Source organism: Cucurbita pepo, chromosome 1 (assembly GCF_057944985.1).
Source record: "Cucurbita pepo subsp. pepo isolate OVF chromosome 1, ASM5794498v1, whole genome shotgun sequence".
Lineage (NCBI taxonomy): Eukaryota > Viridiplantae > Streptophyta > Magnoliopsida > Cucurbitales > Cucurbitaceae > Cucurbita > Cucurbita pepo.
The window spans coordinates 14083168-14099487 of NC_141798.1; the positions used below are offsets into that span (position 1 = coordinate 14083168).

Below are 16320 nucleotides of genomic sequence, written 5' to 3' on the forward strand. Positions count from 1 at the left end.
TAAATGGGATTTGTCCAATTGGAACACATTCAGATGTTGATTTGGGAAACTTTTGTAAACATCTCTCGCTACAGTCTTTAGGTACGCATCCTTCGTACAACTTCTCTTCACATTGTATTGCATTGACCGACAACATGCATGCCGCTGTCAAAAATCAAATACTTATTAAAACGGAATTTTTGAAACTTCATAAGATGTTTCTAAATCTAAAAAACAAACCTGAGAAAATGAGGAAACCAATAAAGAATAGGGAGCAAGAAAACTTTGCCATTTCGTATAAAAAGCAATGATACGCTGAAAGTGAAATTGATATGTGTAGGATACTTTCATTTTTAATCTAAGATTTATATAAAAATATTTGGTTTCAAATAAGGCAACACATTAAGTTAATTTGTCTTTTATTTGTAAAGTAGGCCAATTATGATAAGTTACAACTTTTTTTTCTGTCTTGGATGGAGATTCATTAAGTTTATTATGTCAATATCATTATTTGTTATATTAACAGCTATTTTATATATTTACTATATGGATAACGATGTGAATTCGTTCAATAAAAAAGTTATTTAATAATTTAAAATATTTAATAATAATAATATAATAATCTTTTTTAATTAATAAATATGTTGCTTATATTTGTATTTCACGACTGTGAAGTCGCTCATTAAGTATTTCTTAAAGTACTTAAGTCATGTGCTATGTCTACGTTTCAGGTAAAAGCAAGACATTCTTTTACGGATAGCGGAAGTGAGGCATGAAGACCATGGAGCCGGTGTTAGGGTAGTTGGTTTTCATCTTATTTTATACACACTATTTACTAGCAACCATAATGACAAATTGAATAATAGGAAAGTCACCGACCATTTTATTTAGGAAACGTGTGGACTTTTAGGGCATTACAATATGTGGATTAGTACAAGGAAAAGAAGAGCATCACATCAAAACTCAATTTTCTTCACAAGGGAAGAAACAATGGCAAGCAAAGTTGGTGGGAAATTCAGGAGTTTCAACACATTGAGATGTTGAATTTGGGTAAACCTCTAGGCACTTTTGGTGACATCCAGTGGTGTCGCATGCATATTCGAACATCTTCACATCACACTGTTTTGCGTGGGTTTCTAGAGGCACCATCCAACCAGCTGCACAAATTTTCAAAGTTATACATGCTTTAATACTCATCCAGGCTTACAACACAAAACTTAAAGACATCTAAACAACCATACGTACCTGAGAGAACCAGGACAAGAACAAAGAGGGAACAAGAGAAGTTCGCCATCTCCTAAAATATCAGTGTTATAATATACTAAATTTATGTGTTTGAATGTAGAGTTGGTTTGCTCATTTGTGTTTGTATGAAATATTTGAATGTAAACAGCATGAATTGTATGACATGAAATACGGTAAACTGCATAGAAACATAACCTCGTTAGGAATATGTATGATACGTAAAGAAATGAAAATGAGAATGACATGTAAGCATGAAACGTGACAGGGGGTTATGTTCATTAATGATAACTGTAGGACTAGTGGGGACCTCATGCATATTGTGTGGTCATGCATTTGGGGGGATACCCTTATTCCATCACGAGGGTACGGACGTGTACATCCAATGGCAGGACAACGATCGTTATGCTTTGCATAGTGCTGCCGTGACGGTTCTAGTTTTAACGGGTCCCGACATAAGGGGCTCCCAGAGTATGTCCACCGGATAAGGATAGTGGCCCAGCAGTGTGCGAACTAGCTGGTGAGCCCATACTCGCACGTATGGGCTGTGTTTAGAGTATATGGTAAACGTCCACGATTACCCGTTAGGATTGCACCGTAGGAAAAACGAGACGAAACGAAATGATAGGTCCCATCATTGCATTGCATGTGATTGTCGCATAACCCCAATAGGGGGTCACTTACTGAGTATTCTAGAAATACTCAAGCCTCGTGCTACTTTACTTTTGCAGATAAGGGCAAGGCACCCATGTGACAACGACGGCGGCATTGTACACCTCGGGACCGTGGCACATGCATAGGGTAGTTGTTTGTTTATTCCATTTCGTAGTCTAGTCTGAATTCGGTTTGCATCACTAGTATAGGTTAGTATAGGTTGAAATATATTTGCATAATAAACCATAGGGTAGAATAAAACATTCATTTTGGTTTTGTTACTTTTCCTTTATTTCAATAATGTTCTTTTCTTTTTCCTTGTAATCGTTTTCTTTATCACGAGGTAATAAAAGGCTAGAGTAAGTCGCATTTATGAATAGAGCCCATTTAATGTATATTCTGCATTTAAAGGTATAGTAATGACCTCAGATTAAATAGGTAAAATATTAGGGTCGTTACAATAAACCTAATTGAGCAACATCCAACGAAACCCTAAGAGAGATCGTAAAGAAGAAAATTTCTAAAAGAAACGAAGTGATGAATGAAGGAAACCTGGAGCAAGATTCGACCAAATGAGTTTCTGACAAAACTTTAATATCAGCAACAAAAGACTAGTAGTCATGAAAAGGGAAGGAGCCTACTGAATTTCTCATGGCTTTCAATAATGGTTGGCTTTTGGTGCTTTCGGTACTTTTGCACTTCTGGACCAATACCCACAAATCTATTGTAGAAGGCTATAACAATAAGAAAAGATACTGGGTCAATAAGATAAGATGAAACTGAAATGAGAAAGAATAGTGGAGATTTGAGATAGATACAATCCACCAACCTTGTTGAGAATAACAAAAAGAAAATAGAGGAGTGGGAGTGAGAGTGTGAGTCGGTGGTGTGCAAATCGAAAAGTAAAAGTAGTGATGCACGTTTTTTTTCTTTCATTTTTAATAGCTCTTTTTTAAAAATGCTATAACCAAATGCTATAAATGAAGCAATTGTTGTAGTACTTATTCCTCGGTTGTAAGAGTGAAGATTATTCCCATAGACCAACACCGGCCATTCTAACATGTTTTATCCTAACATACATGCATTCTAAGAAAAATTTGAAGAGATCACCCAACGTAGAATTGTTACAAGCAAAACACACTTACCATTGGAATGGTTAGTAATATTTAATTTTTTAAGCTTTTCATTACCATCCTATCCTCAAGATTATTTTCATCCGGACATAGTCTTGATTCATTCATTTACTCCGTTACTAGGATGTCACAATCTTTAATAGTTGTTATTTATATAACAATACATACTACTCTGGTCGAGGTAGTTAAGGTCATGCCATGAAAAGATTAGTTACATTACATTGGGATTTGAAGCTACCATAATTGACCTACTTTCCAATGAAGATATAAAAGTTATTGAGTCACCATATATGTCAAACAAAATGTGTATATAAATACCGGCTCTACAATGGAAAATGAGCAAACCAACTCTACATTCAAACACATAAATTTAGTATATTATAACACTGGTAGTTTAGGAGATGGCGAACTTCTCTTGCTCCCTCTTTGTTCTTGTTCTGGTTCTCTCAGGTACGTATAGTTGTTTAGATGCCTTTAAGTTTTGTGTTGTAAGCTTTGATGGGTGTTAGACTGTGTATAACTTTGAAATTTTGTGCAGCTGGTTGGATGGTGCCTCTAGCAACCCACGCAAAACAATGTGATGTGAAGATGTTCGAATATGCATGCGACACCACTGGATGTCACCAAAAGTGCCTAGAGGTTTACCCAAATTCAACATCTCAATGTGTTGAAACTCCTGAATTTCCCACCAACTTCGCATGCCATTGTTTCTTCCCTTGTGAAGAAAATTGAGTTTTGATGTGATGCCCTTATTTTCCTTGCACTAATCCACGTATTGTAATGCTTTAATTCCCCACATTTCCTAAATAAAATGGCCAGGTGACTTTGCTGTTATTCAACTTGTCATTATGGTTGCAAGTGAAAATTGTGTATAAAATAAGATGAAAAGCAACTACCCTAACACCGGCTCTATGGTCTTCGTGCACTGTCATTTGTATAAGGATGTCTTGCTTTTACCTGAAACGTAAAAATAGCACATGACTTATACTTTAAGAAATACTTAGTAAGTGATTTCACTATTAGAGTCGTGAAATGCAAATGTATGCAACATATTTATTAATTAAAAAAGTTATTATATTATTATTAATAAATATTTTAAATTATTAAATAACTTTTTTATTGAACGAATTCACATCGTTATCCATATAGTAAATATATAAAATAGCTATACATATGACAAATAATGATATTGACATAATAACCCTAACGACGGTTGATCCAAGAACCAAAAAAAAAAAAAAATTGTAAGTTATCATAGGAAATGGAAAAATTTTCTTGCTCCCTATTCTTCATTGGTTTCCTCCTTTTCTCAGGTTTGTTTTTTAGATTTAGAAACATCTTATAAACTTTCAAGGATTTCGTACATTTTTGTTTAATAACTATTAGATTTTTGATAGCTGCATGCATGTTGTCCGTTAATGCAATTCAATGTAAAGAGAAGTTGTAGGAAGGATGCCTACCTAATGATTGTAGCAAGAGATGTTCACAGAGGTTTCCCAATCAACTTCTGAATGTGTTCCAATTGGACAAATCCTATTTAACTATATTTGCTATTGTTTTCATGATGGCTAGAGGGTAATCAATTCGGGTTTCTATCACAGTCTCCATTAAATAAGACGGTTGAATGTCTCATTTTTGCTTTTGTTTTTGCTTACATGATTTCTAGAGAGTGATCAATTATGGTTTTTACCGGTGTCACGACCCGATTTTCGAGGTTTCGAAGAATCGAACTCGTGACTAAAAGGACGAAATCGAAAACAAACAAAAAGAAAATAAAAGAAAAGAAAAGCAAAGTAAAATGATAAAAATACCATTCAATTAAAACAAAAGAGAAAGAAGATTTGTTTCGAAAATATTACAAAGGAAATTGCAAATTTAAAAATGAAATACAAAATTAAAATCAAATATTTCAAATGGAAAATACAATTATGAAGAAAAATACAAAAGACTCTAAATATGAAAACGAACAAAGGACTCTAAAAGACCGACCAAGGACTGACGCTCCGGAACGACACCCCTCTGTGACCGCACAGCTCTCGAACACCTCCCCGTATCGACTGGTACCTAAAAAAAAAAGGGAGAAAGGGGTGAGTATAAAAATATACTCAGTAAGCAGCCTACTTGTAGGCTCTTTTCGCATCATTATCTTGGTAGGCCACCTCCTGCAGCCAGGATTCGTATTTCGTGAATTTAGCATACAACTGGTGGGCTCTCAATAAAGTTAAAACATTCCTCAAGTGTTCCTCATACTATACCTCAGACTTAAAACACACCAGAATGTCATCAACGAACAAATCATGAGGATGTCTAGGAATTCCTTAAACGTTCTGTTCGTCAGTTCCATAAAACTGCAGAAACGTTAAATTAAACCAAAAGACATGACTATGAACTCATAATGTCCATAGCGGCTTCTAAAGGCTGTTTTAAGTATGTCTTCCCCTTTGGTTCTCATCTGGCGATATCCCGACCTTGTCGAGGCGGTCTTTACTACTTCTCCAAAATGGCCTAGTAATTTCATCTCATATAGCCAACTTTTTGCTTAGCGAGACGCCCTGTAACGTGACTCGCTTAAGTACTAATACCCATCTGGGCTAAGTACGGGTTCTTTTGGAAGTAAAGATCCTTACATAAGTTCTCTACGTTCACCTAGGTTAACCCCTGTCGTATCTTTTATGACTGAGCTAGACACATTTTCTCATAGTGATATCTCATCACTGGCTCTTTTTCGAGCACGTGAACCTTTCAAGTTCTTGTACAGGATCCTAGGGAACTCTCTGAAAACTCTGGTTTGGTAGCTAGCCTCCCTCGAACTTCGAGGGTGCCACGTCTAGTGTCTTCTCTAATACATATCATGTATCTGCTAGCCTTACCTGTTTACAAGTCACCATCTCACTATCCTTCAGGTAATTTCCAAAATCACGTTATTTGGAAGTTCTACCTCTACCTGAGAATGCTTCACAAGTTTGGCATTACACTCGTGTATGAAACTTGAGTTCTACTCTTGTAGTCCGGATCACCTACACAAGGGTTGGTTCTTATTAAAGCCCATCTGGACTTTCTTCCTTCAGACGGTAAAGGCATGACCATAGTTTGACCTCTTTTCTTTCTGTTCTCAACCCTGAGGTTCGTTGGACTACCTTGACAGTTCCACGTCCTTCACCTTGTGAGTATACATGCCCTGACCAAAGGATAGGTTAGAACACAATGTTATAGTTCTGATAACCACGTGCTGCCTTTGGACTTGGTCCTCTCCACCAAGGTCCAAAGCGACTTGTCATCCATTAGGTGATCCTTTAGTAGGAATATCCTACACCCCATGACTCATTAGTGGCATAAAAGCGCACATCTCACTTATGGAAGTCCATAAACCTGAATTTATATCACGAAGACTCCAACCAACCTTGAATCCATGGCCCCCATAGTTTCGCTCTCTCTGTTGGTGAATCTTATCTCTCGACTTCCAACTTAACCAAACTTACTGTGAAAATGGTTTGCTTGAGGGGTGCTTAATTCCTACAGTGGCTGCCCTTACTTGTAAGAACGATGTTGACTGGGTCTACTATGTGGTTAAGACAACTCTATGTTGTCTAGGCCTACTACGTGATCTCCACGGAGGCATGCTTGACATCTAGAATTATGGTCATGGGAGCTAGGTCATAGGTATATCATCTCGTACTGGGTCTTAAAAAGAAAATCTCATGTACATTTCCAAGGGTTGGACGTCACGCGCTCTGTGGAGTCACCTTTTTGTCTTCCTAAGGCCAATAAACTAAAAACATGACCCCTCTCGGCCTCCTCACAATAATTCGAATCTAGCATCAACATACAGAGAGAATGTTCACTTTTAACACCCTAAAGCATTAACCCAAAACATACATCAAGTTCTTACTGGCATTACATCATATCATAACCAACTAAACAAGGTTAGACAGCGTACCTGGTCGCGGCGAGGTATGTCGTCAAGCTGAGTCACAGAGGTGTACAACTCTCTATCCTAGAAAAAAGTCTACAGAATCAAAACCTGACTGCTCTGATACCAATCTGTCACGACCCGATTTTCGAGGTTTCGAAGAATCGAACTCGTGACTAAAAGGACGAAATCGAAAACAAACAAAAAGAAAATAAAAGAAAAGAAAAGCAAAGTAAAAGATAAAAATACCATTCAATTAAAACAAAAGAGAAAGAAGATTTGTTTCGAAAATATTACAAAGGAAATTGCAAATGTAAAAATGAAATACAAAATTAAAATCAAAATTTCAAATGGAAAATACAATTATGATGAAAAATACAAAAGACTCTAAATATGAAAACGAACAAAGGACTCTAAAAGACCGACCAAGGACTGACGCTCCGGAACGACACCCCTCTGTGACCGCACAGCTCTCGAACACCTCCCCGTATCGACTGGTACCTGAAAAAAAAAAAGGGAGAAAGGGGTGAGTATAAAAATATACTCAGTAAGCAGCCTACTTGTAGGCTCTTTTCGCATCCTTATCTTGGTAGGTAACCACGATCTTTCTCAGGTTTCTAAGGAGAGTGATCTAAGCTACAACTCTCCTTTCTGTATCATAAAAGGCTTGCCCATCTTATGCAGTGAAATGATCAGTGTCCTGAGGTGAAGCGCGACCTCATAAGCAAATCTGAGGGGATCGTATGGCTGGATCTGAATACGTGACTCTCTCTCTGAACATCATCCGGGGAGGTTAACTGACGACCCTCACACGGGACCATACATCCACAAAACGGGGTGCGACCCCCTATGTGCCGGTCAGCTACTGAGTCATCCTAAGTGGCTCCACGTCCCCCGCTCAGGGACGGGTTTCTACGGCCCAGGGTCCTTTCAGAAGACCCCTTAGCTATCACCACTAGGTCTGGGCACTTGTCACACTTTCCTATCCGGATCTGCAAGGCTCAACGATCACCGTACCGGAGCTCTGTCTCGACGGTATGGTATCGGAGGAGAGAGGGAAGTGGAGGTTCTAATGACACTATCTTCACTGCTCAACTCTAACGGGCTACCTACAGTTACCGTGGTGACCTATTATTCTTTCTAGGGTGGAACTTGGTGCCTTAGACTTAGATTCGTGTTTCTCTAGGATTCTCGTGCCTGGTGTCACAAACCTATCGGGTTTGGAATTCTGGGTTCTGGTTCCGCCGGTAATCATTTCGCGGGTCTAATTGCACGGTATTCTAGAGGTCCCCCAATCTAGGGTCTCGTCTAGCCTACTTAGCCATAAGCGTCCTAATCTAAGCTCATAGTTTCTTCCTATTCATCAAGAAAGATAATATAAGCAATCATCATACAATAGAGTTTACACGTAGCAGTTCATGCAAAATTATCAAACATGCTCAACGGGAAGATAACGTCCATCTTTACCCGGAGCGCAGATTTCACGAGTTTCCCAACCTCCTCATGCATACATACATTATCAAAGTCTCAACAAAAGCAGATTTAATACACATTTTGTATCTAGCTTTCCATAATCATCTTATATTCGCAGTTTCTATAATAACACGCTAAGTCCGGCTAGCTAATTTCATAGGTGGTAGCATGCATGCTTGTTCCTAGCGGTTCCTACAAGTACTGCTCGTGGGAATCCAAATGGCTACTTACTTGGTCGACGCGTGCCTTCCCGAGTTTGAGTTTTCTTGACGGAATGGATTCCAACAATTTTGGAATTTTCTTCATAGGTCCTAATTCACATAATAATAGGGTCAGCATCAAAATCGGGCCGGAAAACAAGCAAACAGAGACCAAACGGGAAGAAAAACGGTGCCTCACGTGCCCCCACACGCCCTGGAAGGTTACTACGCGCGCTTCCTACGCGCGCGTGCCCTACGCGCTTCTCCCCCGCGCAGGCGCGGGTCAGAGGCGCCGGGTCGGGCGCTTCGCATGCGGCGTGGGTCGGGCCGGCCGAGTCCGCGCGCCTGACGCGTGCTCGCTGCCGGGTGAGGACGCGCCTCACCAGTCGGTGATCGACACGTGTCGATCACCGGTTCCGCCGCTCTCCTCCGCACGCCGACCGACGCGTGGCGGCCTCCACCCTCTCTCCTGCCTTCATTTTTCCAGGTCTCTTTCCCGTTTCGATCTATTTTCTTCCGATTTTTTTATCTCCCAATCCGTAATCCGATTCGTTAAATTTTCTTCACGAAACTTGTAGACCTCATATTCTACTCCTTGGAAAGAATTTTCTTAAATTTTTCTGATGATCACAGATCTTATTATTTGAGTTCAAATTCGGAGAAAAACACGAGTTCTTACCGAAAATCACGTTATCTTTAAACTCCGATTCGAAAGCCGATCTTGGCCGCCTTCACTCCAGAACCTAACCAGATAGCGCTGTTGAGGGAGAGTCCAAGGATCAACACAAAACGTTGCTAGCACACGAAAATCTTGATGACTTCTCAATGTAGATACTCGTGGACTAACCTGAAGTTCTTGAACGTTTTGTCGAAATAGGAAGGTGCGATTCGTGAGAGCACCTTGCCTCGAGCTATTTGACGGTTTAGATTGGGGACTCGGTTCTCTGGCGTCGGTTCTGATCCGATCTCCTATGGTGATTTGTCATCTCTGTTCTTCCTCTCTCCCAAACCCTAACTTCTTCTCCTTTCTCTATTCTCTCTTTTTCTTTTCTTTTCTCTCTCTTTCTTCTTGGAGCCCAAACAACGAGACCCCTTGGATAAGAGTAGGGGGCAAAATGACCATTTTGCCCCTATGTTGTTATTTTTATTTTATTTATTTATTCATCTAAAAATTCGGGTATTACAACCAGTCTCTATTAAATAAAATGGTTGGATGCCTCTATGGATTCGACTTTTTTTTAGCATAATTCTCCATTTCATTCCTTTCTCGCCCGTCTTAATTTAAACTTTCATTGTCTTTTGACGACTAACTTGACCTCTAATGTAATGTGTTATAATAAACCCAACAACTATTAGAAAAATTGTAAGTAGAGAAAGAGAACATATATATTCCGTCCAGATGATTTTTAACTGTTAAACTGCTAATCTAAATATAACTTAATTTATAAGCTACCAAATTGTCAGTCTTACAAGATTGACATTTCATAACTTGTAACATCATTAGTGAAAGATGAAATATAGTATTTTTGTTATAAAGGAATATGTCAGAATCTTTAATAGTTGTAATTTATATAACAATACATACTACTCTAGTCGAGGTAGTTAAGGTCATTCCATGAAAAGATTAGTTACATTCCATTCGGGTTTGAAGTTACATACCATAATTGGCTACTTTCCAATGAAGATATAAAACTTATTGAGTCACCATATTTGTCAAACAAAATGTGTATAAATACCGGCTGTACAATGGCAAATGAGCAAACCAACTCTACATTCAAACACATAAATTTAGTATATTATAACACAGATATTTTAGGAGATGGCAAACTTCTCTTGCTCCCTCTTTGTTCTTGTTCTGGTTCTCTCAGGTACGTATGGTTGTTTAGATGCCTTTAAGTTTTGTGTTGTAAGCTTGGATGGGTGTTAGACTATGTATAACTTTGAAATTTTGTGCAGTTGGTTGGATGGTGCCTCTAGCAACCCACGCAAAACAATGTGATGTGAAGATGTTCGAATATGCATGCGACGCCACTGGATGTCACCAAAAGTGCCTAGAGGTTTACCCAAATTCAACATCTCAATGTGTTGAAACTCCAGAATTTCCCACCAACTTTGCTTGCCATTGTTTCTTCCCTTGCGAAGAAAATTGAGTTTTGATGTGATGCCCTTCTTTTCCTTGTACTAATCCACTTAGATTCTAATGCCTTAATTCCTCCCGTTTCCTAAATAAAATGGTCATGTGACTTTGCTGTTATTCAATTTGTCATTATGGTTTTAAACGATCCAAAGGAAGGATTATGAAACTTAAAGATTGTTGAAACTGTCTACAAAAGATGTTTGTTTTCAATGCCCTAAAGAATTTTAAGGCCTCAAGGTCTTTGGAAAAGACTTAGAAAGGAACATCCTCCGTTTTTATTCCTTATAGGTAAATAAAAATGATCCATAGAGTGAATAGTTTATATTTAAAAAAGTGGAAAATATAAAATAATTTTTTTTGAATAAAATAATTTAATAGTTTATATTTTTAGAAAAAGTTTATATCTTTTTGAATAAAATAATTATAAAAAAAATGAAAAATTACTAAATTAGCCTTGAACTTTAAATTAAATTGGAAAGATGAGAAAGTCCTTCCCATATCTACTTTAGAATCAACACCCTATACAATATCTAATGAATCTAAAAAATCAACCATAGGCTCGGTCCCAAATTTAGATATGATCTCTAAAAGATTTACAACTCATCACATTCAACCGCTAACATTTGAAGATTAAGTCGACAACCCATAAATGTGTAAGCATCTCCGACAAAAACTCTAGAAAGTTGCAGATTTTAAATTCAGAGTGGTTCTCAATGTTTCAAAGTTAGCTCAAGCTCCCTCTATAAATTATGAAGTTTGGGAGAATCATTTGGAGAAAGAAACAAGAGTTGGCCAGCCTCTAATCACAAGTCATAAAGTTTAGATTTTGGGTCTCTTCCTCTTGAATTTCTTCCAACTTGGAGAGTTATATTGAATTATTTCCCTTCAAACTTATTCCTACATCTTCTAAATAAGACTACCCACAACGTGAAAGAAACAAGTGTTGAAAATTTCTAAACCCACAACGTGAAAGAAACAAGTGTTGAAAATTTCTAAATCTCACTTCCCCAAAGGAAGTTGCCATTAAAAAGCTCAAGAAAAACCATGAAGTTACAATCTAAGATTTACGCGAGTTTGTCATATCTAACCTATCCCATTTAATTCTTGCACTTTCAAGGAGGATTTCTTGTGAAGACCACGGTAACGACCCGAAATTTTCTGCTTAATTTAAGGTCGCTACTGTATATGTACCATAAATATTGAATGCGAAAGACTTCATTTAAATTCCATAAAACATAACCTTTATCTTAAAACACAGCCATGGACTTACATGTTTCGAAAACATCTTTAAAACGATACAACAAAAGACCCAAAATAAAACAAATAAGTGTTTAAGTTTAAAGCATCCTATTCTAGCCTAAGTCTAAGAAAATAAATACAACTATCCTATGCATGTGCCATGGTCTCGAGTTGCGATGCCGTCGTCAGCCATACAGGAATGCCTTGCCTTAACCTGAAGAAGTAGTAGCACATTGCTTGAGTATTTAAAGAAATACTCAGTAAGTGACCCCACTATTGGGTTTAAATGCAACAATCACATGCAAATGAGATGATGAGACCTATCTTTCAATCTGTCTTCCTACGGTGCTGTTCTAATCGGTAAATTTGGACGTGTACCATATACTCTACACACAGCCCATACGTGCGAGTATGGGCTCACCAGCCAGTTCGCACACTGCTGGTTCACTTTCCTTGTCGGGTGAGCATACTCTGGGAGCTTCTTAGGCCTGACACCCGTTAGAACTAGTAACCGTCACGACAGCGCTATGCAAAACATAACGATCGTTGTCCTGCCATTGGATGTGCGCGTCCGTACCCTCGTTTTGGAATAGGGGTATCCCCCAAATGCATGAGCACACATAATGCATGAGGTCCCCATGTATTTACCTTTCTCTATCCATTTAGTTTGTAGTTTTTAATTCCTTATTCTTCTTTCTTTTTTTTTCTTCTATGGGTTATCTTTTAATCCCGTTCTCATGCATTCCAAATTTCTAGTGGATCTCTGTTTCCAAACCTTTCCTTATCTCAGTATTTCCTGTTCACAAATTTTCTTGGTCATTCTCTTTTTAATCTATTAATTTGGCTACTAATCTAATATTATTAATCTGATGTGATTTACTAGCATTTGACATTTAGTTTCTAACTCAAAGCTAAAACATTGTAATAATTCAATGAAGATCTAACTATAATTGGCGGTCATTTCTAAAAAAAAATAGGATAAAAGAAAATGAAGATTTAATATATACCTTATTGATCAAATCTATCTTCACGTAAATCTCCGGTGAATCTCAACTAGGTAAAGGTCATTCTCATTTTTTTTCCTCAAATAAATCTCACCATTATTGTTTTTCTATTTCTTTTTTGCAGTACCTATTACTTTCAGGTGTAAGGACCAAATGAAGAGAGATAATTGTGGGAAGGGATGAGAGGTTAATGGAGAGAGGTGGGGAAAGGTTGTTTTAGTACTGAAATTGGATGGGTACTATGATGATTGGGCAATGCTCATGGAAAACTTTTTTAGTACTGGGTTTGGGGGAGAATGGGATTCCCGCAGCAATAGGACACATCGTTTTAACAGATACCCAGAAGAAGCAAATTGAAGATCATAAATTGAAAGATTTGAAAGCAAAGAATTATCTATTTCAAGCATTAGATCGTTCGATCTTGGAGACAACCCTCAACAAGGATACAGCAAAAAAAACATATGGGATTCTATGAAGTAGAAATATCAAGGTTCGACACGGGTAAAGTGTGCACATTTGCAATCTCTTCGGAAGGAGTTTGAAATGCTGCACATGAAGGTAGGAGAATCTGTGAATGAGTATTTTCCTCGGACCCTTGGCATAGCCAACAAGATGAAACTAAATGGTGAGAACAAACAAGATGTTGAAGTAGTCGGAAAGATTCTGAGATCTATGACCCCCAAGTTTGATTATATTGTGTGTTCCATTGAGGCGTCGAAGGATACAACCATCTTAACCATTAATGAGTTGCAAAGCAGCCTGCTTGAACATGAACAACGCATGAGTTCTCATGTTGAAGAAGACCGCTTTGAATATCACTCATGGTGAACAATCTAGAGGAAGGGGTCAAGGTTCTGGAAGTTTTAGAGGCAGAGGAAGGGGATGAGGCAGACAAACCTTCAACAGGCCACAGTGGAGTGCTATAATTGTCACAAGCTAAGACATTTTCAATGGGAATCTCAAAGCAAGGAGAAAGAGGCAAACTATGCAGAAACTCAAGAAGAGATGCTGTTGACGGCTTACGTGAATATGAATAAGGTCAATAGAGAAGATATGTGGTTCCTTGACTCGGAATGTAGCAATCATATGTGTGGGAAGAAGGAATATTTTTTCAGATATTGATGGAAGTTTTAGAGATTGCTTGAAGTTGGGCAACAACTCAAGCATGGTTGTAACACGAAAGAGTAATGTACGGCTGCAAGTTAATGGAATCATACCTATGTACCAGAGCTGAAGAACAATTTATTGAGTATTGGGAAATTGCAATCAAAGGGGCTTACCATTTTGTTTCAAAATGGAACGTGCGAGGTGTTTCATCCTGAGAGGCTTAATCATAGAGACAAGAATGCCTTTGAATCGAATGTTCATACTGCATGCTATATCTCAACCTATAGCATCCACTTGTTTCAATACAATCACAAAATATATTCAACAACTTTGACACTGTAGATGAAAGACTCTTGAGCAAAAGAAGATGGTGGATGGTTTACCACAGCTCAAATCTCCTCTCGAGTAAAAATTGTGCGGCGGCGGTTAAACAATCATCAATTTTTTTTGTCCACAAAAAAAAAAAAAAAAAAAGAGCATGTTTTGAAATATAATTGAGAGGAGAAGTTCAAATTCTGCTCTTTCTCACTTCATGGTTCTTAATCATCTCGCTTTCAGCATTTTTCTATTTTTTTATTTGAGAAATTTTATTGGGTTGGAATTTACAATATAAGTTGGAATTCGATTAGCTATAAATTTACAATATACTCAAATTTACATGTTTATTATTATTATTATTTTATAATAATAGTAAAGTGAATATAACTCAATAGTAATTAAAATGTTAAATTAGGTCCGAGGTTCTATTTCATCCACTAATCTATGTTTTAATTTAGGTTTATTTTTTTTTTAATAAGAAAAGAATTCCATAACTCAATTAGACATAAATATTTCAAGAAATTCTCGTCATATACTAAACCCAATCTAACTAGTTCATTTCATTTACTGAAAACTTTAAGTAGAATATTAACCTTATTTATTTATTTTCAAATATTTAATTAATTCATTAAATTTTAATATATATTTAAAAAAGTGGTGGAAGAATAAATAAAATTAAATTAAACTAAATAAAGCAATAAATATATACCGATATGGCAAGTAAAAATGTATCTTTTAAAATTAACCATAATCTGGATAGATTAAGTTCCATTAATCCTAAAAAAAATTCATAAACTAGCTAAATCTAGAAAATTTTCATTTATTTGAACCTAATCCAAACAAAAATCTCTGAATTATACATGGAAAGCCGGAACCAATTCATTCCAGTTGAATTTGCAAGCCTGATGCATGACATAATTAGTTCATAATTCATCGTTTTCCCCATCACATTCCATATTATGTTTTCCATCTCTATATAAATCCTTCCCTTATTTTCAATCTTCATCTCATCTCTCATCGGAATTATGTGGACCCAAACCCTTCCGATCATGGCCGCTTTCATGGCCACTTTCATGTTCCTCCTCGCCCTAACCAACACTCAAAACGCCCCCGGTGACTATCTCGCAATTCACAACCGCGCTCGAGCCCAGGTCGGCGTCGGCCCCATGCAATGGAGCAATACCGTGGCCGCGTACGCTCAAGCCTATGCGAAAAACAGAAAGGGTGACTGCGCCATGATTCACTCAACCGGGCCGTACGGGAAAAATATAGCCGCGGGCTACTACCCTGAGTTCACTGGGGCGGATGCGGTGAAGTTGTGGGCGAACGAGAAGCCGTTGTATGATCATGCGTCGAATAAATGCGTGGGTGGTGAATGTGGGCACTACACTCAGATGGTGTGGCGGAGCTCGGTGCGGCTTGGATGTGCTAGAGTGCCCTGCAAGGCTAATTCTCATTTTGTTGTTTGCAATTATGATCCTCCTCGCAACTATATTGGGGAAAAGCCTTATGATTCTTGGGTGGTATGAAGAGATTTGGTTTTAAAAATTTTATGAATTGTAATAAAGTTTGTGAGAGAATCATGAATTTATTTATTGAAATAAAGTTTGTGAGAGAATCATGAATTTATTTATTGAAATAAAGCTACGATATTGTCTACAATAGTATTGTCTACAATAGTATTATATTGTCTAGAGCATAAACTCTTGTGACTTTGTTTTGACTTCCTTTCTTATAAACTCATGATCCTAGAGTCTCCCCTCTCATTAAGTACACCACATAGAGCCACCTTTGAAGCCTATAGATTACCTATGATCATAGAGCCTCCCCTCGAACAAAATACACCATAGAGCCTCCCCTGAAGCCTATGGATTTCTAAAAGAAACTCCCTTTCATCGAGACTCGACTTCTTTCTTTGGAGACC

At 37.6% G+C, this 16320-nt stretch overlaps 1 protein-coding gene and 1 long non-coding RNA gene across 2 annotated transcripts; one reads left to right on the forward strand and one right to left on the reverse strand.

Annotated features, from left to right (window-relative positions):
- Nucleotides 1-8461: 8461 nt before the first annotated feature.
- On the reverse strand, nucleotides 8462-9637 carry LOC147794827 (uncharacterized). The gene is made up of 3 exons (XR_015412087.1): nucleotides 9439-9637; nucleotides 9271-9348; nucleotides 8462-8702 (listed from the first exon to the last, which is right to left on the reverse strand). It is a non-coding gene; the product is annotated as an uncharacterized LOC147794827 (long non-coding RNA).
- A 5784-nt stretch (nucleotides 9638-15421) lies between these two features.
- LOC147794828 (basic form of pathogenesis-related protein 1-like) lies at nucleotides 15422-15925 on the forward strand. Its single transcript, XM_087125552.1, has one exon. The coding sequence runs from the start codon at nucleotides 15422-15424 to the stop codon at nucleotides 15923-15925; it is 504 nt and encodes a 167-aa protein (XP_086981678.1).
- The last annotated feature ends 395 nt before the right edge of the window (nucleotides 15926-16320 follow it).